Below are 23152 nucleotides of genomic sequence, written 5' to 3'. Positions count from 1 at the left end.
TATAATAATAACCTAACAAAATGTGAAAAAATTCAAGGGGTCTGAACACTTTCCGAAGGCACTGTAACTACCTGACAGGCTGCAGTAAATGACCCATTTAACTACCTGACAGGCTGCAGTAATGACCCATTTAACTACCTGACAGGCTGCAGTAAATGACCCATGTAACTACCTGACAGGCTGCAGTAATGACCCATTTAACTACCTGACAGGCTGCAGTAAATGACCCATTTAACTACCTGACAGGCTGCAGTAATGACCCATGTAACTACCTGACAGGCTGCAGTAAATGACCCATGTAACTACCTGACAGGCTGCAGTAAATGACCCATTTAACTACCTGACAGGCTGCAGTAATGACCCATTTAACTACCTGACAGGCTGCAGTAAATGACCCATGTAACTACCTGACAGGCTGCAGTAATGACCCATTTAACTACCTGACAGGCTGCAGTAATGACCCATTTAACTACCTGACAGGCTGCAGTAATGACCCATTTAACTACCTGACAGGCTGCAGTAATGACCCATTTAACTACATCATAAAAACCAAGTTGGCTAACAGGCAGCTCCTTCTAAAATGATGCTAAAATGAGCATACAGATGTAATGCATGCAACTCTGAGTGGAAAACAAACTAAAATTATCTGGCAAGCGCAGCCGGTGGGATGGAAAGAGGGGGATCCCAATAGATAGATAGAGGTTTCATCCCAAATGGCACTCTGTTCTCTACAATATAGTGCACTATTTTCACCAGTAGTGCACTATATAGGAGGCCATTTGAGACGCACCCAGATAGGAGGAAGTAGGAAGCAGCAGGATGCGTATCAGGCCTGGAGGGCAGCAGCAGCAGTATGTGTTTGAGGCCTGGAGGGCAGCAGCAGCATATGTGTTTGAGGCCTGGAGGGCAGCAGCAGCATATGTGTTTGAGGCCTGGAGGGCAGCAGCAGCATATGTGTTTGAGGCCTGGAGGCAGCAGCAGCAGGTTTGAGGCCTGGATGTGGTTGAGGCATGGAGGGCAGCAGCAGGCCTGGCAGCAGGGCAGCCTGGAGGGCAGCAGCAGGAAGAACTCAGAACACCACAAGATCAGCACATACTGTAGCATACAGAACACATTCTCCAAGTGCAAACCCATGACCAAAATTAAATAAATGCACCCCTTCCTTGGGCCTTATTTAAGCTCGATGCTATAATAACTAGGGCCCTGAGTTTTTCCTGGTCAGGTCACATGGGCTGGAAAAACAAACAGACTAACCAGCTAGCAGCGAATACATCTGTTGACTAAGAAGATTAACCGCTTGGTCTACATGTTAGCATGGGTTGAGGGAGGGAAGGTTGGGAGAGATGTTGTCCCTAACCACAGATCTAGGATCAGTTTACGTCCACCCTCAATCCTAACCTTAACCAATATATTTGACCTTGTATCAGTAGTTAGGGGCAACTTCTACTGGGATCGAGGAGAGGTACCTACCTCCTAGTGCAGAGGAAGAAGAAACAGCCAGTCACAGAACAGAAAGGTGACAAGTCAAAAGGGGGTGAGTGAAAAAACAAGAGGGCACATTTAACAGTAAGGGCAAAAACCAAGGACAGAGAGAGAAGCAGCTGAATCACACAGACCATGCTTGGAGTTAGAGAGAAAAGACAGGTTGAGACAGTAGTGCAGAAATAATAGGAGTTGTTTTTCACATTGCTAACATTAGATCATAGCCATCTGCACAAAAATTTAGTGAAAAAGGATAGGATATAGAATACTTGGAGTTATGTTGGTGAACCAAGATGTGGATTCTTTGGTCGTCACTCACCTAGTTTCAGTAGCCATCCTTCTCTGTCAGGGTTGAAGAATGTATGTGTCAGATCGTTGCCATCGTCCTCTGGGATTTTGAAGGGCTCATTTTTTATGCTGTCAAATAAATTCTGTCAAATAGAATACAAAAAGGTTGAGTAATGGAAAAAACATTTGCTCTACACACGCACGCAAACACACGCACACTCTCACCCTGAGTAGTTCCTCTGGCAGGTCTCCTCCCTCATTGATACCTCTGTTCATGGAGATGAATCTCTCTACAGAGGGCTTGTCTCTGACATTGGGGTTGTGCAGGCTGGTGTTCAACATAATGATGGCAAACGACAGCACATAACAGGTGTCTACAGGAGGGAGAGAAGTAATGAATATTTAGTACTGATACACACCTCAGACATCTCTCTGCCTTTCACTGAGGTTAACCAAGGACGCCAGACACTAGTCAATTCATGAGTTTTGGGAAGAATTTTGTGGTTAATATCAATTATATCTGAATATTGATCTAATAACAATAAACAACTTTTCTTCTCCTCTGCCCCCCTGCATGCATGACACTACTACTAGTAGAGACTCACGACAGTAGATCAACCTGGTGACCCAGCAGGGAGTAGTCTACTGTTACTACTAGTAGAGACTCACTACAGTAGATCAACCTGGTGACCCAGCAGGGAGTAGTCTACTGTTACTACTAGTAGAGACTCACTACAGTAGATCAACCTGGTGACCCAGCAGGGAGTAGTCTACTGTTACTACTAGTAGAGACTCACTACAGTAGATCAACCTGGTGGCCCAGCAGGGAGTAGTCTACTGTTACTACTAGTAGAGACTCAATACAGTAGATCAACCTGGTGGCCCCGCAGGGAGTAGTCAACTGTTACTACTAGTAGAGACTCAATACAGTAGATCAACCTGGTGGCCCAGCAGGGAGTAGTCTACTGTTACTACTAGTAGAGACTCACTACAGTAGATCAACCTGGTGACCCAGCAGGGAGTAGTCAACTGTTACTACTAGTAGAGACTCACTACCACAGTAGATCAACCTGGTGACCCAGCAGGGAGTAGTCAACTGTTACTACTAGTAGAGACTCACTACCACAGTAGATCAACCTGGTAACCCAGCAGGGAGTAGTCAACTGTTACTACTAGTAGAGACTCACTACCACAGTAGATCAACCTGGTGGCCCAGCAGGGAGTAGTCTACTGTTACTACTAGTAGAGACTCACTACAGTAGATCAACCTGGTGACCCAGCAGGGAGTAGTCTACTGTTACTACTAGTAGAGACTCACTACAGTAGATCAACCTGGTGGCCCAGCAGGGAGTAGTCTACTGTTACTACTAGTAGAGACCTAATACAGTAGATCAACCTGGTGACCCAGCAGGGAGTAGTCTACTGTTACTACTAGTAGAGACTCACTACAGTAGATCAACCTGGTGACCCAGCAGGGAGTAGTCTACTGTTACTACTAGTAGAGACTCACTACAGTAGATCAACCTGGTGACCCAGCAGGGAGTAGTCTACTGTTACTACTAGTAGAGACTCACTACAGTAGATCAACCTGGTGACCCAGCAGGGAGTAGTCTACTGTTACTACTAGTAGAGACTCACTACAGTAGATCAACCTGGTGACCCAGCAGGGAGTAGTCTACTGTTACTACTAGTAGAGACTCACTACAGTAGATCAACCTGGTGACCCAGCAGGGAGTAGTCTACTACTGTTACTACTAGTAGAGACTCAATACAGTAGATCAACCTGGTGGCCCAACCTGGTGACCCAGCAGGGAGTAGTCAACTGTTACTACTAGTAGAGACTCAATACAGTAGATCAACCTGGTGGCCCAGCAGGGAGTAGTCTACTGTTACTACTAGTAGAGACTCACTACAGTAGATCAACCTGGTGACAGTAGATCAACCTGGTGACCCAGCAGGGAGTAGTCAACTGTTACTACTAGTAGAGACTCACTACCACAGTAGATCAACCTGGTGACCCAGCAGGGAGTAGTCAACTGTTACTACTAGTAGAGACTCACTACCACAGTAGATCAACCTGGTAACCCAGCAGGGAGTAGTCAACTGTTACTACTAGTAGAGACTCACTACCACAGTAGATCAACCTGGTGGCCCAGCAGGGAGTAGTCTACTGTTACTACTAGTAGAGACTCACTACAGTAGATCAACCTGGTGACCCAGCAGGGAGTAGTCTACTGTTACTACTAGTAGAGACTCACTACAGTAGATCAACCTGGTGGCCCAGCAGGGAGTAGTCTACTGTTACTACTAGTAGAGACCTAATACAGTAGATCAACCTGGTGACCCAGCAGGGAGTAGTCTACTGTTACTACTAGTAGAGACTCACTACAGTAGATCAACCTGGTGACCCAGCAGGGAGTAGTCTACTGTTACTACTAGTAGAGACTCACTACAGTAGATCAACCTGGTGACCCAGCAGGGAGTAGTCTACTGTTACTACTAGTAGAGACTCACTACAGTAGATCAACCTGGTGACCCAGCAGGGAGTAGTCTACTGTTACTACTAGTAGAGACTCACTACAGTAGATCAACCTGGTGGCCCAGCAGGGAGTAGTCTACTGTTACTACTAGTAGAGACTCAATACAGTAGATCAACCTGGTGGCCCCGCAGGGAGTAGTCAACTGTTACTACTAGTAGAGACTCAATACAGTAGATCAACCTGGTGGCCCAGCAGGGAGTAGTCTACTGTTACTACTAGTAGAGACTCACTACAGTAGATCAACCTGGTGACCCAGCAGGGAGTAGTCAACTGTTACTACTAGTAGAGACTCACTACCACAGTAGATCAACCTGGTGACCCAGCAGGGAGTAGTCAACTGTTACTACTAGTAGAGACTCACTACCACAGTAGATCAACCTGGTAACCCAGCAGGGAGTAGTCAACTGTTACTACTAGTAGAGACTCACTACCACAGTAGATCAACCTGGTGGCCCAGCAGGGAGTAGTCTACTGTTACTACTAGTAGAGACTCAATACAGTAGATCAACCTGGTGACCCAGCAGGGAGTAGTCTACTGTTACTACTAGTAGAGACTCACTACAGTAGATCAACCTGGTGACCCAGCAGGGAGTAGTCTACTACTAGTAGTAACAGTAGACATTGGATGTCATAAGGTGAAAGCACCAATTTGTAAGTCGCTCTGGATAAGAGCGTCTGCTAAATGACTTAAATGTAAATGTAAATGTCTACTGTTACTACTAGTAGAGACTCACTACAGTAGATCAACCTGGTGGCCCAGCAGGGAGTAGTCTACTGTTACTACTAGTAGAGACCTAATACAGTAGATCAACCTGGTGACCCAGCAGGGAGTAGTCTACTGTTACTACTAGTAGAGACTCACTACAGTAGATCAACCTGGTGACCCAGCAGGGAGTAGTCTACTGTTACTACTAGTAGAGACTCACTACAGTAGATCAACCTGGTGACCCAGCAGGGAGTAGTCTACTGTTACTACTAGTAGAGACTCACTACAGTAGATCAACCTGGTGACCCAGCAGGGAGTAGTCTACTGTTACTACTAGTAGAGACTCACTACAGTAGATCAACCTGGTGGCCCAGCAGGGTTACTACTAGTAGTCTAGATCAACCTGTTACTAGTCTACTGTTAGAGACTCAATACAGTAGATCAACCTGGTGGCCCAGCAGGGAGTAGTCTACTGTTACTACTAGTAGAGACTCACTACAGTAGATCAACCTGGTGACCCAGCAGGGAGTAGTCAACTGTTACTACTAGTAGAGACTCACTACCCTGGTGGCCCACAGTAGATCAACCTGGTGACCCAGCAGGGAGTAGTCAACTGTTACTACTAGTAGAGACTCACTACCACAGTAGATCAACCTGGTAACCCAGCAGGGAGTAGTCAACTGTTACTACTAGTAGAGACTCACTACCACAGTAGATCAACCTGGTGGCCCAGCAGGGAGTAGTCTACTGTTACTACTAGTAGAGACTCAATACAGTAGATCAACCTGGTGACCCAGCAGGGAGTAGTCTACTGTTACTACTAGTAGAGACTCACTACAGTAGATCAACCTGGTGACCCAGCAGGGAGTAGTCTACTGTTACTACTAGTAGAGACTCACTACAGTAGATCAACCTGGTGGCCCAGCAGGGAGTAGTCTACTGTTACTACTAGTAGAGACCTAATACAGTAGATCAACCTGGTGACCCAGCAGGGAGTAGTCTACTGTTACTACTAGTAGAGACCTAATACAGTAGATCAACCTGGTGACCCAGCAGGGAGTAGTCTACTGTTACTACTAGTAGAGACTCACTACTACAGTAAATCAACCTGGTGACCCAGCAGGGAGTAGTCTACTGTTACTACTAGTAGAGACTCACTACTACAGTAGATCAACCTGGTGACCCAGCAGGGAGTAGTCTACTGTTACTACTAGTAGAGACTCAATACAGTAGATCAACCTGGTGACCCAGCAGGGAGTAGTCTACTGTTACTACTAGTAGAGACTCACTACTACAGTAGATCAACCTGGTGACCCAGCAGGGAGTAGTCTACTGTTACTACTAGTAGAGACTCACTACTACAGTAGATCAACCTGGTGACCCAGCAGGGAGTAGTCTACTGTTACTACTAGTAGAGACTCGATATCTTTAAGTAATATATCCCCATAGAGTCAATTGACACACCGTAATTTTTTTTTTAAATAATCCCCATGAAAATCTGTACATTTTAGCTCAAGATTTTTTTCTCTAAGACCCCCCCACAAGTGTCACGGGACTCGTCTGAAGGTAACCGGTACTGGTTTTTTAAAAGTATGAAGGTAGTTTTTACCCCATAAAAGGGTTAAATATGTATAAAAATAAATATATATTTCATGAGCTTTCTTGTCTCCTAGATTTAGGACAAACACTTGAAAAACTTTTTTCTTATTATTTTTTTACTGTGTTTTGCTACTTGAATGTGTTATTCAATGTGTTTCTATGGGCTATAGTAGTAAAGGCCAAAATCGGTGTACTATGGGTTCTGGTACTGTTGTTCTGCTCTGTACATGACAGACTGTCTGTTCAGAGATGTGTCCATTGTGAACAGAGTACAGATAAACGGCACAGTCCAGCCCCTCTCTGAATGAACCCATGACTAGCATAGAAAATTAACTATAAAACTATTTACTACCTATTGTGGAAATAATATCCTTTCTCTGGCTCTTTATCATAAATAATTCCAGATTGTTTGGGGATGAGAAGTTGTGTGTCGAAATCCTGCACGGCGCCTTCACCGTGCGCTGCCACTTTAAGAGTGCACCAGCTGTCAGGAAACAGGATGTAGATATGGCTCTTCTGTCCCTTTGTGAGAGAGGTCGGGCAGCAGTTCATGTGTGTGCCACTCATTACAGAAGCCTTGGTCATTTTCTATGTGCTTAGATTATAAAAGTTATAAATTAGCCTGTTTTTTCGTTCTACTCCCAATGTGTTTGGAACAGGTTGGGGCCGTTCAAACTTTGGTTCTTATGATTTACTAGAAACATTGTGGAGGACCGAGCACGCCCCCATTCTCATCGACGGGGCTGTAGTGGAGCAGGTTGAGAGCTTCAAGTTCCTTGGTGTCCACATCAACAACAAACTAGAATGGTCCAAACTCACCAAGTCAGTCGTGAAGAGGGCACGACAAAGCCTCTTCCCCCTCAGGAAACTAAAACGATTTGGCATGGGTCCTGAGATCCTCAAAAGTTTCTACAGCTGCAACATCGAGAGCATCTTGACTGGTTGCATCACTGCTTGGTACGGCAATTGCTCAGCCTCCGACCGCAAGGCACTACAGAGGGTAGTACATCACAGGGGCTAAGCTGCCTGCCATCCAGGACCTCTACACCAGGCGTAGTCAGAGGAAGGCCCTAAAAATTGACCCCAGCCACCCCAGTCATAGACTGTTCTCTCTACTTCCGCAAGGCAAGCGGTACCGGAGTGCGAAGTCTAGGACAAAAAGGCTTCTCAACAGCTTTTACCCCCAAGCCATAAGACTCCTGAACAGGTAATCAAATGGCTACCCGGACTATTTGTATTCTGATACTACCTCAGGCTGAGGAACCCTACATTAACAAACCTGATACTACCTCAGGCTGAGGAGCCCTACATTAACAAACCTGATACTACCTCAGGCTGAGGAGCCCTACATTAACAAACCTGATACTACCTCAGGCTGAGGAGCCCTACATTAACAAACCTGATACTACCTCAGGCTGAGGAGCCCTACATTAACAAACCTGATACTACCTCAGGCTGAGGAGCCCTACATTAACAAACCTGATACTACCTCAGGCTGAGGAGCCCTACATTAACAAACCTGATACTACCTCAGGCTGAGGAGCCCTACGTTAACAAACCTGATACTGCCTCAGGCTGAGGAGCCCTACATTAACAAACCTGATACTGCCTCAGGCTGAGGAGCCCTACATTAACAAACCTGATACTGCCTCAGGCTGAGGAACCCTACATTAACAAACCTGATACTACCTCAGGCTGAGGAGCCCTACATTAACAAACCTGATACTACCTCAGGCTGAGGAGCCCTACATTAACAACATTTAATGAGTCCAAGCCCAAATGATTGTGCCATTATCCAATACATATATGATATAGGCCACTGCACATTACGCACGACAGAAAAACAAAAACCCATAGATATAGCTAACTATATGCCCTGTTGCGTAAATAAATTAAACTACCTCCAGTTGGCTAATCTTTGAGTGTGAACTGTATTATATGGACTGGAATTACACACATCAATTCCAATCATGATAAAGCAGAAGAGAACGTGATTTTGGTGCAGCACATGCGGCCTACAAAGTTACAATTATAGGCTAGCGGATTTGATTTCAATTTTGAAATATAATAGTGCCCATTTGTATAATTATTAGACTGATGCATATAAACTCAGCAAAAAAAAGAAACTCCCCTTTTTTAGGACCCGGTCTTCCAAAGATAATCTAAATAACTTCACAGATCTTCATTGTTAAGGGTTTAAACACAGTTTCCTATGCCTATTCAATGAACCATAATGAACCATAAACAATTAATGAACATGCACCTGTGGAACGGTCTTTAAGACACTAACAGCTTACAGATGGTCGGCAATTAAAGTCACAGTAAGGGCAATAAAGAGGCCTTTCTACGGACTCTGGAAAACACCAAAAGATAGCTGCCCAGGGTCCCTGCTCATCTGCGTGAACATGCCTTAGGCATGCTGCAAGGAGGCATGAAGACTGCAGCTGTGGCCAGGGAAATAAATTGCAATGTCCGTATTGTGAGACGCCCAAGACAGCGTTACAGGGTGACAGGACGGACAGCTGATCATCCTCACAGTGGCAGACCACGTGTAACAACACCTGCACAGGATCGATACATCCGAACATCACACCTGCGGGACAGGTACAGGATGGCAACAACAACTGCCTGGGTAATACCAGGAACGCACAATCCCTCCATCAATGCTCAGACTGCCTGGAAATAGGCTGAGAGAGGCTGGACTTAGGGCTTGTAGGTTGTTGTGAGGCATGTCCTCACCAGACATCACCAGCAACAAACCCACCATCGCTGGACCGTGGACAAGACTCTTCTCTGTGCTCTTCACTGACAAGTCGCAGTTTTGTCTCACCAGGAGTCGGATTTGCGTTTATTGTCAAAGGAATGAGCGTTACACCGAGGCCTGTACTCTGGAGCGGGATCGATTTGGAGGTGGAGGGTCCGTCATGGTCTGGGGCGGTGTGTCACAGCATCATCGGACTGAGCTTGTTGTCATTGCAGGCAATCTCAACGCTGTGCGTTACAGGGAAGACAACCTCCCTCATGTGGTACCCTTCCTGCAGGCTCATCCTGACATGACACTCCAGCATGACAATGCCACCAGCCATACTGCTCGTTCTGTGCGTGATTTCCTGCAAGACAGGAATGTCAGTGTTCTGCCATGGTCAGCGAGGGCTAGGGCCATTCCCCCAGAAATGTCTGGGAACTTGCAGATGCCTTGGTGGAAGAGTTAACCATGCCACTATTCCACCACACAGGTGGATGTTCATTAATTGTTTATGGTTCACTGAACAAGCATGGGAAACAGTGTTCAAACCCTTTACAATGAAGATCTGTGAAGTTACTTGGATTTTTACAAATTGTCTTTCAAAGACAGGGTCCTGAAAAAGGGACTTTTCTTTTTTTGCTGAGATTGTGAACCAGACTTGTGGAGGTCTACCATTTTATTTCTGAGGTCTTGGCTGATTTCTTTCTATTTTCCCATGATGTCAAGCAAAGAGGTGCTGCGTTTGAAGGTAGGCCTTGAAATACATCCACAGGTACACCTCCAATTGACTCAAATAAGGTCAATTAGCCCATCAGAAGCTTCTAAAGCCATGACATAATTTTCTGGAATTTTCCAAGCTGTTAAAAAGGCACAGTCAACTTAGTGTATCTAAACTTCTGACCCACTGGAATTGTGATACAGTGAATTATAGAAGTGAAATAATCTGTCTGTAAACAATTGTTGGAAAAAATTACTTGTGTCATGCACAAAGTAGATGTCCTAACAGACTTGCCAAAACTATAGTTTGTTAAAACATTTGTGGGGTGGTTGAAAAACAAGTTAATGACTAACATAAGTGCATGAGTTATTGGCTGCTGCACTTAACAATCAGAAAAAAAGGAGCTTGCGTCCCTCTTCCAAGTCTATTGGTATAAGAAATGCAAAAAAAAATAGAATGTCCAGCTAGCTATTCTAGTCTAAAGAGCGGCCAGCAGAGCACAGGTGCCTGTGTATTGCGCAAGAGACAGAGGTTAGAAACTTATATTTGGCTAATTAATTATGTGTTATGCATACAGTGGCTTGCGAAAGTATTCACCCCGTTGGCATTTTTCCTATTTTGTTGCCTTACAACCTGGAATTAAAATAGATTTTGGGGGGTTTGTATATCATTTCATTTACACAACATGCCAACCACTTTGAAGATGCAAAATATTTATTGTGAAACAAACAAGACAAAAAAAATGGAAAACTTGAGCGTGCGTAAATAGTCACTCCCCCAAGTCAATACTTTGTAGAGCAACCTTTTGCAGCCATTACAGCTGCAAGTCTCTTGGGTTATTTCTCTATATGCTTGGCACATCTAGCCACTGGGATTTTTGCCCTTTTTTCAAGGCAAAACCTCTCCAGCGCCTTCAAGTTGGATGGGGTCCGCTGGTGTACAGCAATCTTTAAGTCATAGCACAGATTCTCAATTGGATTGAGGTCTGGGCTTTGACTAGGCCATTCCAAGACATTTCAATGGTATCCCTTAAACCACTCGAGTGTTGCATTAGCAGTATGCTTAGACTCATTGTCCTGAAGGAAGGTGAACCTCTGTCCCAGTCTCAAATCTCTGGAAGACTGAAACAGGTTTCCCTTAAGAATTTCCCTGTATTTAGCACCATCCATCATTCTGACCAGTTTCCCCAGTCCCTGCTAATGAAAAACATCCTCACAGCATAATGCTGCCGCCAACATGCTTCACTGTGGGGATGGGTGTTCGGGGTGATGAGAGGTGTTGGGTTTACGCCAGACATAGCATTTTCCTTGATGGCCAAAAAGCTCAATTATAGTCTCATCTGACCAGAGTACCTAATTTCATATGTTTGGGGGAGTCTCCCACATGCCTTTTGGCGAACACCAAACGTGTTTGCTTATTTTTTTTCTTTAAGCAATGGCTTTTTTTTGTGGCCACTCTTCCGTAAAGCCCAGGTCTGTGGAGTGTACGGCTTAAAGTGGTTCTATGGACAGATACTCCAATCTCCGCTGGGGAGCTTTGCAGCTCCTTCAGTCAACTTTGGTCTCTTTGCTGCCTCTGATTAATGCCCTCCTTGCCTGGTCCGTGAGTTTTGGTGGGCGGCCCTCTCTTGGCAGGTTTGTTGTGGTGCCATATTATTTCCATTTTTTTTTTAAATAATGTATTTAAATGGTGCTCTGTGGGATGTTCAAAGTTTCTGATATTTTCTTTTTATAACCCAACCCTGATCTGTACTTCTCCACAACTTTGTCCCTGACCTGTTTGGAGAGCTCCTTGGTCTTCATGGTGGTGCCCCTTGCTTAGTGGTGTTGCAGACTCTGGGGCCTTTCAGAACAGATGTGTATATATACACTGAGATCATGTGACACTTAAATAAAGTCCACCTGTGTGCAATATAACTAACTATGTGACATCTGAAGGTAATTGGTTGCACCAGATCTTATTTAGGGGCGTCATAGCAAAAGGGGGTGAATACATACGCACGCACCACTTTTCAGTTTTTTTAATTTATTTTTTAAATAATTTATTTTTCATTTCACTTCAACAATTTGGACTATTTTGTGTGTGTCCATTACATGAAATCCAAATAAACATCCACTTAAATTACAGGTTGTAATGCAACAAAATAGGACAAATGCCAAGGGGGATGAATACTTTTGCAAGGCACCGTAATAAGGCTAATACGGCATTGAATGTATTACCTGAAAAGGTAGGCTAGGAAATCTAGAGTTGATGGTGAGAGAGAGAGAGACTGCTCACACATGCACCACTTTAAAGCAACAATATTCAAGCGATAGGTTGTTGTTTTTTAAACTCTGCAGAGGCAATAAAAAAAGCCAGATGGAGATGGGTAAATTAGATGCGCATTGGGTCTTTATATTACTGTAGCATAGGCTATGCTGCAACAAATGTAGGCCTTCATGTCACAAGAAAAAAAGTGACCATGATGAGATGATAGCTCTACATGCATGGTGAACTGTGCTCCATACTGAGATGGGTCTGTCCCCACCCTGAGCATTGATTCATCATGCAGAGGCTGTAGAGAAGTCAGATTTAGACATTGCATAGGCTATAATTGAACGGTTCTAATTCAAGCCATACTGTTCATATAAATAATTTATTATAATTTACCGGTTTCTCGCAGTTATCCCAGGGAAAGGTAGTGGTTTTGGGCAGTAAATCTCAGTAACCAGGTTCCTGCTATTTACACACACACCCACTCCCCCTCCACACACACACACACACACACCCTCCGCGAATGAATACAGATATTGTAAATCTAATAATGTTGATGACTAGGTTCTTTAACAGCGCTACAGTAGTCTCATCCAATGCTGGTGTATTTCATACATCTTTCTGCTTACATGGCCGCCTGGACGGATGTTCTGGTGGCTAAATACTTGTTGTTCAGTCCCCATGTGAACTTTTGACCCAGGACAGATGGCAATGGTCTCCAATCAATATCAGGAAGTATTCATTAGTGATAATTGAATAACAAGGCTGAGGGTGTCATAGACCCACAGCAGTCAAAACGCTGCTACATTAAAACACATATGAACTATCTGTAAGTCCCAAATGGCACCCTATTCCCTATATAGTATACGACTATGGGCCCTGGTCAAAAGTACCATTTGGAAGGTAGACAGTGTTGAATGCTGAGAATCAGACCTGTTGACTGGAACACCCCAGGGTTACAGCCGCAGTACCGCGAGGCAAACGCCTCCATCATCCGGTCAATTTTCTGAGCCTCACCAGGTAGACGAAAACTCCACAGGAACTGCCTGCAACAGACAGAGCAGAAACATTGACACTTAGCACCTCATTGAACACAATTTTCAATATCAGTATTGTGTGTGTCCCATATAGAAGAACAAACGTCTCCATTTCCTTATAATGCCAGTTTTGTGCAGTTTGTTCCCTGTTAGATGAGAGAAACACATAGCTCACCTTAAGGCCTGGACGAGGTTGAGGTCAGCAAACTCATGAAGCTCTACGAACGCCTGTAGTACATCGAGGTTAAACTCATCTCTGGGGACACAAGGACATGTAATCCCATCAGGAACTGCTTTTTCCTCAAGGCATTTTTCCAGAGCAAGGAATGGGAATATTATCAAGGGAATATAAAGTGTCCTGGAGAAGAGATGGAATAGTTGCACACACAGGTTGAGCCCAGAAGGGGAAAACAATATTTCCACTGTGAATGTTCTTTTGTCCAAGCAGATGCTTTTTCCTTTGAATTCCAGACATATGTCTGCCTTCATTGACATACAAAGCAGCGCTGCAAGAGTCTGGAATCTAATAGCTGGCCTACTGAAATGGATCCCAATACCTCGAGGAGCTGGCCTACTGAAATGGATCCCAATACCTCGAGGAGCTGGCATGGTCCAGGGTGCATTTGATTGATGAAAAAACAAGACACAGAATCCAGACACAGGAGCCTTCTGTGCGAAAGATTTGTTGCAGCTCCAAAGGGGAGTTTGAAAGAAAGTCAACATCACCTTTGAAGCTATGTGGCCTGTGGTTCTCTGATGTTGTTTATGTAACATCCATTTGAATGTTCGAGCTTGAACACTCATTGTGTTATACACTGCTCAAAAAAATAAAGGGAACACTTAAACAACACAATGTAACTCCAAGTCAATCACACTTCTGTGAAATCAAACTGTCCACTTAGGAAGCAACACTGATTGACAATACATTTTACATGCTGTTGTGCAAATGGAATAGACAACAGGTGGAAATTATAGGCAATTAGCAAGACACCCCCAATAAATGAGTGGTTCTGCAGGTGGCAACCACAGACCACTTCAGTTCCTATGCTTCCTGGCTGATGTTTTGGTCACTTTTGAATGCTGGCGGTGCTTTCACTCTAGTGGTAGCATGAGACGGAGTCTACAACCCACACAAGTGGCTCAGGTAGTGCAGCTCATCCAGGATGGCACATCAATGCGAGCTGTGGCAAGAAGGTTTGCTGTGTCTGTCAGCGTAGTGTCCAGAGCATGGAGGTGCTACCAGGAGACAGGGAGGAGGCCGTAGGAGGGCAACAACCCAGCAGCAGGACCGCTACCTCCGCCTTTGTGCAAGGAGGAGCAGGAGGAGCACTGCAAAATGACCTCCAGCAGGCCACAAATGTGCATGTGTCTGCTCAAACGGTCAGAAACAGACTCCATGAGGGAGGTATGAGGGCCCGACGTCCACAGGTGGGGGTTGTGCTTACAGCCCAACACCGTGAAGGACGTTTGGCATTTGCCAGAGAACACCAAGATTGGCAAATTTGCCACTGGCGCCCCGTGCTCTTCACAGATGAAAGCAGGTTCACACTGAGCACATCTGACAGAAGTGACAGAGTCTGGAGACGCCGTGGAGAACGTTCTGCTGCCTGCAACATACTCCAGCATGACCGGTTTGGCAGTGGGTCAGTCATGGTGTGGGGTGGCATTTTTTGGGGGGGCCGCACAGCCCTCCATGTGCTCGCCAGAGGTAGCCGGTAGCCTGACTGCCATTAGGTACCGAGATGAGATCCTCAGACCCCTTGTGAGACCATATGCTGGTGCGGTTGGCCCTGGGTTCCTCCTAATGCAAGACAATGCTAGACCTCATGTGGCTGGAGTGTGTCAGCAGTTCCTGCAAGAGGAAGGCATTGATGCTATGGACTGGCCCGCCCGTTCCCCAGACCTGAATCCAATTGAGCACATCTGGGACATCATGTCTCGCTCCATCCACCAACGCCACGTTGCACCACAGACTGTCCAGGAGTTGGCGGATGCTTTAGCCCAGGTCTGGGAGGAGATCCCTCAGGAGACCATCCGCCACCTCATCAGGAGCATGCCCAGGCATTGTAGGGAGGTCATACAGGCACGTGGAGGCCACACACACTACCGAGCCTCATTTTGACTTGTTTTAAGGACATTACATCAAAGTTGGATCAGCCTGTAGTTTTCCACTTTAATTTTGAGTGTGACTCCAAATCCAGACCTCCATGGGTTGATAAATTTGATTTCCATTGATCATTTTTTTGTGATTTTGTTGTCAGCACATTCAACTATGTAAAGAAAAAAGTATTTAATAAGAATATTTCATTCATTCAGATCTAGGATGTGTTATTTTAGTGTTCCCTTTATTTTTTTGAGCAGTGTATATATATAAATAAATAAAATCACTCAAGAAGGCAACCAAACAGAATATCTTCTAAAGAACCAATCATACTAATAAAAACAGTTGTATTATTGATGTACTACAGAATTTTGTCAATATCTCACTTAAAACATTCATCTGAGAAAATCTAAACTTGTATTGTATCAACAGGAGTTAAGAAAAGTGTGGAAATCAGGACAAGATTACTAAAACATTGATCAAAGACCCCATCTGATTGTGTCATTCAAGACAGAAAAACATTTGAAATTCACATGTGTTTCACATGACAACATGCAAAAGCAACATGTGATAATGTGAAACTACACGTGAAAACGTTAACTCACATGTAAAACAGAGTCCGATGTTCACGTGTGAAAATCCAATTTCACATGTGAATCTTCAATTCTTCAATGTGAGGTGAAAACATGTTATTGTCCTCACATGTGAAACTAAATTTAATACATATGATTATATTTAATTAGCATTGTCATGTGTTTTTTTTGTAAGGGAAGAAATGAAATGGGGGTTAAGGGAAGTGGAATGCTGTGTAAAAAATTAAAAAAGTTTAATTAATGACATTATGAATTTCAATATTACCCCACCTGGGATTTGGGGTATGCTAATCTTTCTGTTGCACCACAAAGTCTGTAGCATTCTCAGAAGTCCCCTTCATGACCTATAGTACATCTCTACACTGAGCAGCAGAGTGCCATCTGACTGCTATTTTAGTTATCAGTTAATCTGATTATTCTCTCAACATAACTTTGAGGGTTTTCCTGTATAGTTGTCTAATGTTGGTGGGATTAATAATTCTGGATTAATGATACTCCTGTATCACTATGACAAATATAGTTTTTCTTCAGAGTATTTTCAACAACACAGATTTACTTTGATGTCCAAAGTGTAGGAATACAGGTGAAAAATCAGTCAACACAGACATTGTGGCATAGCAGGAAGATCGGAATGCCATGAACCAAGAGGTTGTGGGTTCAAATCCCAGGTGACGACATGTTGAATAATAGTTACTGTATAAATAAACATACAGTGTAATCATATGGTAAAGTGTGTCAAATACAGGGCATTCGGAAATTATTCAGACCTCTTGATATTTTCCACATTGTTACATTACAGCCTTATTCTACAATGGATTAGAATTGTTTTCCCCCCCTCAATCTACACACAATACTGCGACTATTTTGTGATGTTCCGGTGACATCCTATCCACTGTTCAGGGAATCACCATTAATCCACGTGATAAATTATGTGATCACATATGAAATACCATTACATGTGAAATGTTCCAAAACCACATGTTTTTACATGTGCAAAACCTGAAAATCAGTTACCTTCCATAAGGGTTTATCTCGCACACACATCTGTAATTACAATGTGACAGACAGACAATGTGGACACCCCTTCAAATTAGTGGATTCGGGCTATTTCAGCCACACCCGTTGCTGACAGGTGTATAAAATCGAACACACAGCCATGCAATTTCCATAGACAAACATTGTCAGTAGAATGGCCTTACTGAAGAGCTCAGTGACTTTCAACATGCCACCTTTCCAATAAGTCAGTTGGTCAAATTTCTGCCCTACTAGAGCTGCCCCAGCCAACTGTAAGTGCTGTGAAGTGGAAACGTCTAGGAGAAACAACGGCTCAGCCGCAAAGTGGTAAGCCACACAAGCTCACAGAATGGGACTGCCGAGTGCTGAAGCGCGTAGCGCATAAAAATAGCCTGTCCTCAGTTGCAGCACTCACTACAGAGTTCCAAACTGCCTCTGGAAGCAACGTAAGCACAAGAACTGTTCGTCGTGAGCTTCATGAAAGCACTATGCACAATGCCAAGTGTCGGCTGGAGTGGTGTAAAGCTCACAGCCATTGGACTCTGGAGCAGTGGAAACCTGTTCTCTGAAGTGATGAAACACGCATTCCCATCTAGCAGTCCAACGGACAAATCTGGGTTTGGCGGATGCAAGGAGAATGCTACATGCCCGAATGCACAATGCAAACTGTAAAGTTTGGTGGAGGAGGAATAACGTTTTGGGGCTATTTTTCCTGATTCGGGCTAGGCCCCTTAGTTCCAGTGATAGGGAAACCTTAACACTACAGCAAGAAAATGCCCTCGTGCACAAAGCGAGGTCCATGTAAAAATGGTTTGTCGAGATCAGTGTGGAAGAACTTGACTGTCCTGCAAAAAGCTCTAACCTCAACCCCATCGAACACCTTTGGGATGAATTGGAACGTCGACTGCGAGCCAGGCCTAATCGCCTAACATCAGTGCCTCACCTAACTAATTCTCGTGGCTGAATGATCACAAGTCCCCACTGCAATGTTCCAACATCTAGTGGAAAGCCTTCCAAGAAGAGTGGAGGCTGTTATAGCAGCAAAGGGGGGACCAACTCCATCACCCTCATCCTACTCCTCCTCTGTTCCTCGGGTGATGTGGAGGTAAACCCAGGCACTGCATGTCCCCAGGCACCCTCATTTGTTGACTTCTGTGATCGAAAAAGCCTTGGTTTCATGCATGTCAACATCAGAAGCCTCCTCCCTAAGTTTGTTTTACTCACTGCTTTAGCACACTCTGCCAACCCTGATGTCCTTGCCGTGTCTGAATCCTGGCTTAGGAAGGCCACCAAAAATTCTGAGATTTCCATACCCAACTATAACACTTTCCGTCAAGAACTGCCAAATGGGGAGGAGTTGCAATCTACTGCAGAGATAGCCTGCAAAGTTCTGTCATACTTTCCAGGTCTATGCCCAAACAGTTCGAACTTCTAATTTTAAAAATGAATCTCTCCAGAAATAAGTCTCTCACTGTTGCTGCCTGCTACTGACCCAGCTGTGCCCTGGACACCATCTGTGAATTGATCGCCCCCATCTAGCTTCAGAGTTTGTTCAGTTAGGTGACCTAAACTGGGATATGCTTAACACCCCAGCAGTCCTACAATCTAAGCTAGATGCCCTCAATCTCACACAAATCATCAAGGAACCCACCAGGTACAACCCTAAATCTGTAAACATGGGCACCCTAATTGACATTATCCTGACCAACTTGCCCTCCAAATACACCTCTGCTGTCTTCAATCAGGATCTCAGCAATCACTGCCTCATTGCCTGTATCCGTTACGGGTCCGCGGTCAAACGACCACCCCTCATAACTGTCAAACGCTCCCTAAAACACTTCTGCGTCGACCTGGCCCGGGTATCCTGGACGGATATTGACCTCATCCCGTCAGTTGAGGATGCCTGGTCATTCTTTAAAAGTAACTTCCTCACCATCTTAGACAAGCATGCTCCGTTCAGAAAATGCAGAACTAAGAACAGATATAGCACTTGGTTCACTCCAGACCTGACTGCCCTCGACCAGCACAGAAATATCTTGTGGCGGACTGCTATAGCATCGAATAGTCCCCACGATATGCAACTGTTCAGGGAAGTCAGGAACCAATACACACAGTCAGTCAGGAAAGCAAAGGCCAGCTTTTTCAAGCAGAAATTTGCATCCTGTAGCTCTAACTCCAAAAAGTTCTGGGACACTGTAAAGTCCATGGAGAACAAGAGCACCTCCTCCCAGCTGCCCACTGCACTGAGGCTAGGTAACACGGTCACCACCGATAAATCCGTGATAATCGAAAACTTCAACAAGCATTTCTCAACGGCTGGCCATGCCTTCCTCCTGGCTACACCAACCTCGGCCAACAGCTCCGCCCCCCCGCAGCTACTCGCCCACGCCTCCCCAGCTTCTCCTTTACCCAAATCCAGATAGCAGATGTTCTGAAAGAGCTGCAAAACCTGGACCCATACAAATCAGCTGGGCTTGACAATCTGGACCCTCTATTTCTGAAACTGTCCGCCGCCATTGTCGCTACCCCTATTACCAGCCTGTTCAACCCCTATTACCAGCCTGTTCAACCCCTATTACCAGCCTGTTCAACCCCTATTACCAGCCTGTTCAACCCCTATTACCAGCCTGTTCAACCCCTATTACCAGCCTGTTCAACCCCTATTACCAGCCTGTTCAACCCCTATTACCAGCCTGTTCAACCCCTATTACCAGCCTGTTCAACCCCTATTACCAGCATGTTCAACCCCTATTACCAGCCTGTTCAACCCCTATTACCAGCCTGTTCAACCCCTATTACCAGCCTGTTCAACCCCTATTACCAGCCTGTTCAACCCCTATTACCAGCCTGTTCAACCCCTATTACCAGCCTGTTCAACCCCTATTACCAGCCTGTTCAACCTCTCCTTCGTATCATCTGAGATCCCCAAGGATTGGAAAGCTGCCGCGGTCATCCCCCTCTTCAAAGGGGGAGACCCAGGACCCAAACTGTTACAGACCTATATCCATCCTGCCCTGCCTATCTAAGGTCTCCAAAAGCCAAGTCAACAAACCGATCACTGACCATCTCGAATCCCACCGTACCTTCTCCGCTGTGCAATCCGGTTTCCGAGCCGGTCAAGGGTGCACCTCAGCCACGCTCAAGGTACTAAACGATATCATAACCGCCACTATCACAGTGCCATCCGTTTTGTTACTAAAGCACCTTATACCACCCACCACTGTGACCTGTATGCTCTAGTCAGCTGGCCCTCGCTACATGTTCGTCGCCAGACCCACTGGCTCCAGGTCATCTACAAGTCTATGCTAGGTAAAGCTCAGCCTTATCTCAGTTCACTGGTCACGATGGCAACACCCACCCGTAGCATGCGCTCCAGCAGGTGTATCTCACTGATCATCCCGAAAGCCAAAACCTAATTTGGCCGCCTTTCCTTCCAGTTCTCTGCTGCCTGCAACTGGAACTAATTGCAAAAATCTCTGAAGTTGGAGACTTTTATCTCCCTCACCAACTTTAAACATCTGCTATCGGAGCAGCTAACCGATCGCTGCAGCTGTACATAGTCCATCGGTGTATAGCCCACCCAATTTACCTACCTCATCCCCATACTGTTTTTTATTTTATTGACTTTTCTGCTCTTTTGCACACCAGTATCTCTACCTGCATATGTTCATCTGATCATTTATCACTCGTATTAATCTGCTAAATTGTAATTATTCGCTCCTATGGCCTATTTATTGCCTACCTCCTCATGCCTTTTTTACACAATGTACAGTATATAGATTATTTTTTTCCCCTACTATGTGATTGACTTGTTTATTGTTTACTCCATGTGTAACTCTGTTGTTGTCTGTTCACACTGCTATGCTTTATCTTGGCCAGGTCTCAGTTGCAAATGAGAACTTATTTTTTTATGGCTAGTCAGGTGTTCAAAGTGGGGTGGCGAGACACCCACGACAAATCGTTACTAAGGTGATTTGTATTCTGAGGGAACCAGGTGGCCACTTTCATCAATAAATCCAGACCATAATAACCCGTGGAGATGTCCTCAGAATCAGGGAACGAATGGCCTAATCAAGAGGTGGACATAAATCTGCAGCACGGGTTTATAAGTATGACAGGGAGGGAAAACAGTATCTCTACTAGGCAGATACAGAGCCTTGCAAAAGTATTCACCCCCTTGTGTTTTTCCTATTTTGTTGCCTTATTTGGATTTCATGTAAATGGACATACACAAAATAGTTCAAATTGATGAAATGAAAATAAATTACTGTTGTAAAAAAATAAAAACTGAAAAGTGGTGCGTGCGTATGTATTCACCCCCTTTTCTATGAAGCCCCAAAATAAGATCTGGTGCAACCAATTACCTTCAGAAGTCACATAATTAGTTCAAAAAAACAGTCCACCTGTGTGCAATCTAAGTGCCACATAAGTCACATGATCTCAGTATATATACACACACACACACCTGTTCCAGAGTCTGTAACACCACTAAGCAAGGGGCACTATGAAGACCAAGGAGCTCTCCAAACAGGTCAAGGACAAAGTTGTGAAGTACAGATCAGGGTTGGGTTATAAAAGAAATATCCAAAACTTTCGACATCCCACGGAGCACCATTAAATCCATTATTCAAAAATGTAAAGAATACGGCACCACAACAAACCTTCCAAGAGAGGGCCGCCCACCAAAACTCACAGGCCAGGCAAGGAGGGCATTAATCAGAGAGGCAACAAAGAGACTAAAGATGACCCTGAAGGAGCTGCAAAGCGCCACAGCAGAGATTGGAGTATCTGTCCATAGGACCACTTTAAGCCATACACTCCACAGAGCTGGGCTTTACGGAAGAGTGGCCACAAAAAAAGCCATTGCTTAAAGAAACAAACACATTTAGTGTTCGTCAAAAGGCATGTGGGAGACTCCCCCAAACATATGGAAGAAGGTACTCTGGTCAGATGAGACTAAAAATTGAGCTTCTTGGCCATCAAGGAAAACACTATGTCTGGTGCAAACCTAACACCTCATCACCCTGAGAACACCATCCCCACAGTGAAGCATGGTGGTGACAGCATCATGCTGTGGGGATATTTTTCATCAGCAGGGACTGGAGAAACTGGTCAGAATGGAAGGAATGATGGATGGTGCTAAATACAGGGAAATTCTTGAGGGAAACCTGTTTCAGTCTTCCAGAGATTTGAGACTGGGACAGAGGTTCACCTTCCTTCAGGACAATGACCCTAAGCATACTGCTAAAGCAACGCTCGAGTGGTCTAAGGGAAAACATTTAAATGTCTTGGAATGGCCTAGTCAAAGCCCAGACCTCAATCCAATTGAGAATCTGTGCTATGACTTAAAGATTGCTGTACACCAGCAGAACCCATCCAACTTGAAGGAGCTGGAGCAGTTTTTCCTTGAAGAAAGGGCAAAAATCCCAGAGACTAGATGTGCCAAGCTTAGAGACATACCCCAAGAGACTTGCAGCTGTAATTGCTGCAAAAGTTGGCTCTGCAAAGTATTGACTTTGAGGGGGGGATAGTTATGCACGCTCAAATTCTGTTTTTTTGTTTTTATTCCTTGTTTGTTTCACAATAAAAAAATATTTTGTGTGGCATGTTGTGTAAATCAAATGATACAGCCCCCCCCCCAAAAATCTATTTTAATTCCAGGTTGTGAGGCAACATAATAGGAAAAATGCCAAGGGGGTGAATAATTGCACAAACCAATGTAGATGGGATGGCTTACCGCTCCCCTAAGTAATCTCCGATGACAGTCTTGTTCAGGCCCTCACCCTTGTATAGGAACTGAGAGATGTCTTCTGGGGTGTGCTGCAGAAGGTTGTTTTCCAGGAGAAACTGGATCCCCTGGAACACAAGATGGATGACAGACAGTGGACTGTTTATCTCAATCATTGGTGAATGATTCTATCAGAGTATATGACAGGGGTCAATTTAAAAATAATTTTTATTTTTACCTTTATTTAACTAGGCAAGTCAGTTAAGAACAAATTCTTATTTTCAATGACGGCCTAGGAACAGTGGGTTAACTGCCTGTTCAGGGGCAGAACGACAGATGTACCTTGT

At 44.6% G+C, this 23152-nt stretch overlaps 1 protein-coding gene across 2 annotated transcripts in view; it reads right to left on the bottom strand.

Moving 5' to 3' along the window:
• Nucleotides 1-23152, bottom strand: part of LOC115113816 (cytohesin-3-like) — a 54232-nt gene that overhangs the window by 8243 nt on the left and 22837 nt on the right. For both annotated transcript variants that reach the window (XM_065012644.1, XM_065012645.1), the window contains exons 5-9: nucleotides 22815-22933; nucleotides 13545-13625; nucleotides 13266-13378; nucleotides 1996-2144; nucleotides 1802-1913 (exon numbers count right to left, since the gene is read on the bottom strand). In XM_065012644.1, coding sequence (XP_064868716.1) covers nucleotides 1802-1913; nucleotides 1996-2144; nucleotides 13266-13378; nucleotides 13545-13625; nucleotides 22815-22933 — 574 coding nt within the window. The remainder of the gene's footprint in view (nucleotides 1-1801; nucleotides 1914-1995; nucleotides 2145-13265; nucleotides 13379-13544; nucleotides 13626-22814; nucleotides 22934-23152) is intronic.

Source organism: Oncorhynchus nerka, linkage group LG28, assembly GCF_034236695.1.
Source record: "Oncorhynchus nerka isolate Pitt River linkage group LG28, Oner_Uvic_2.0, whole genome shotgun sequence".
NCBI classification, from domain to species: Eukaryota; Metazoa; Chordata; class Actinopteri; order Salmoniformes; family Salmonidae; genus Oncorhynchus; species Oncorhynchus nerka.
Note: the sequence above shows the minus strand (reverse complement) of the source record. Positions and strands in the feature narration are given on the sequence as shown.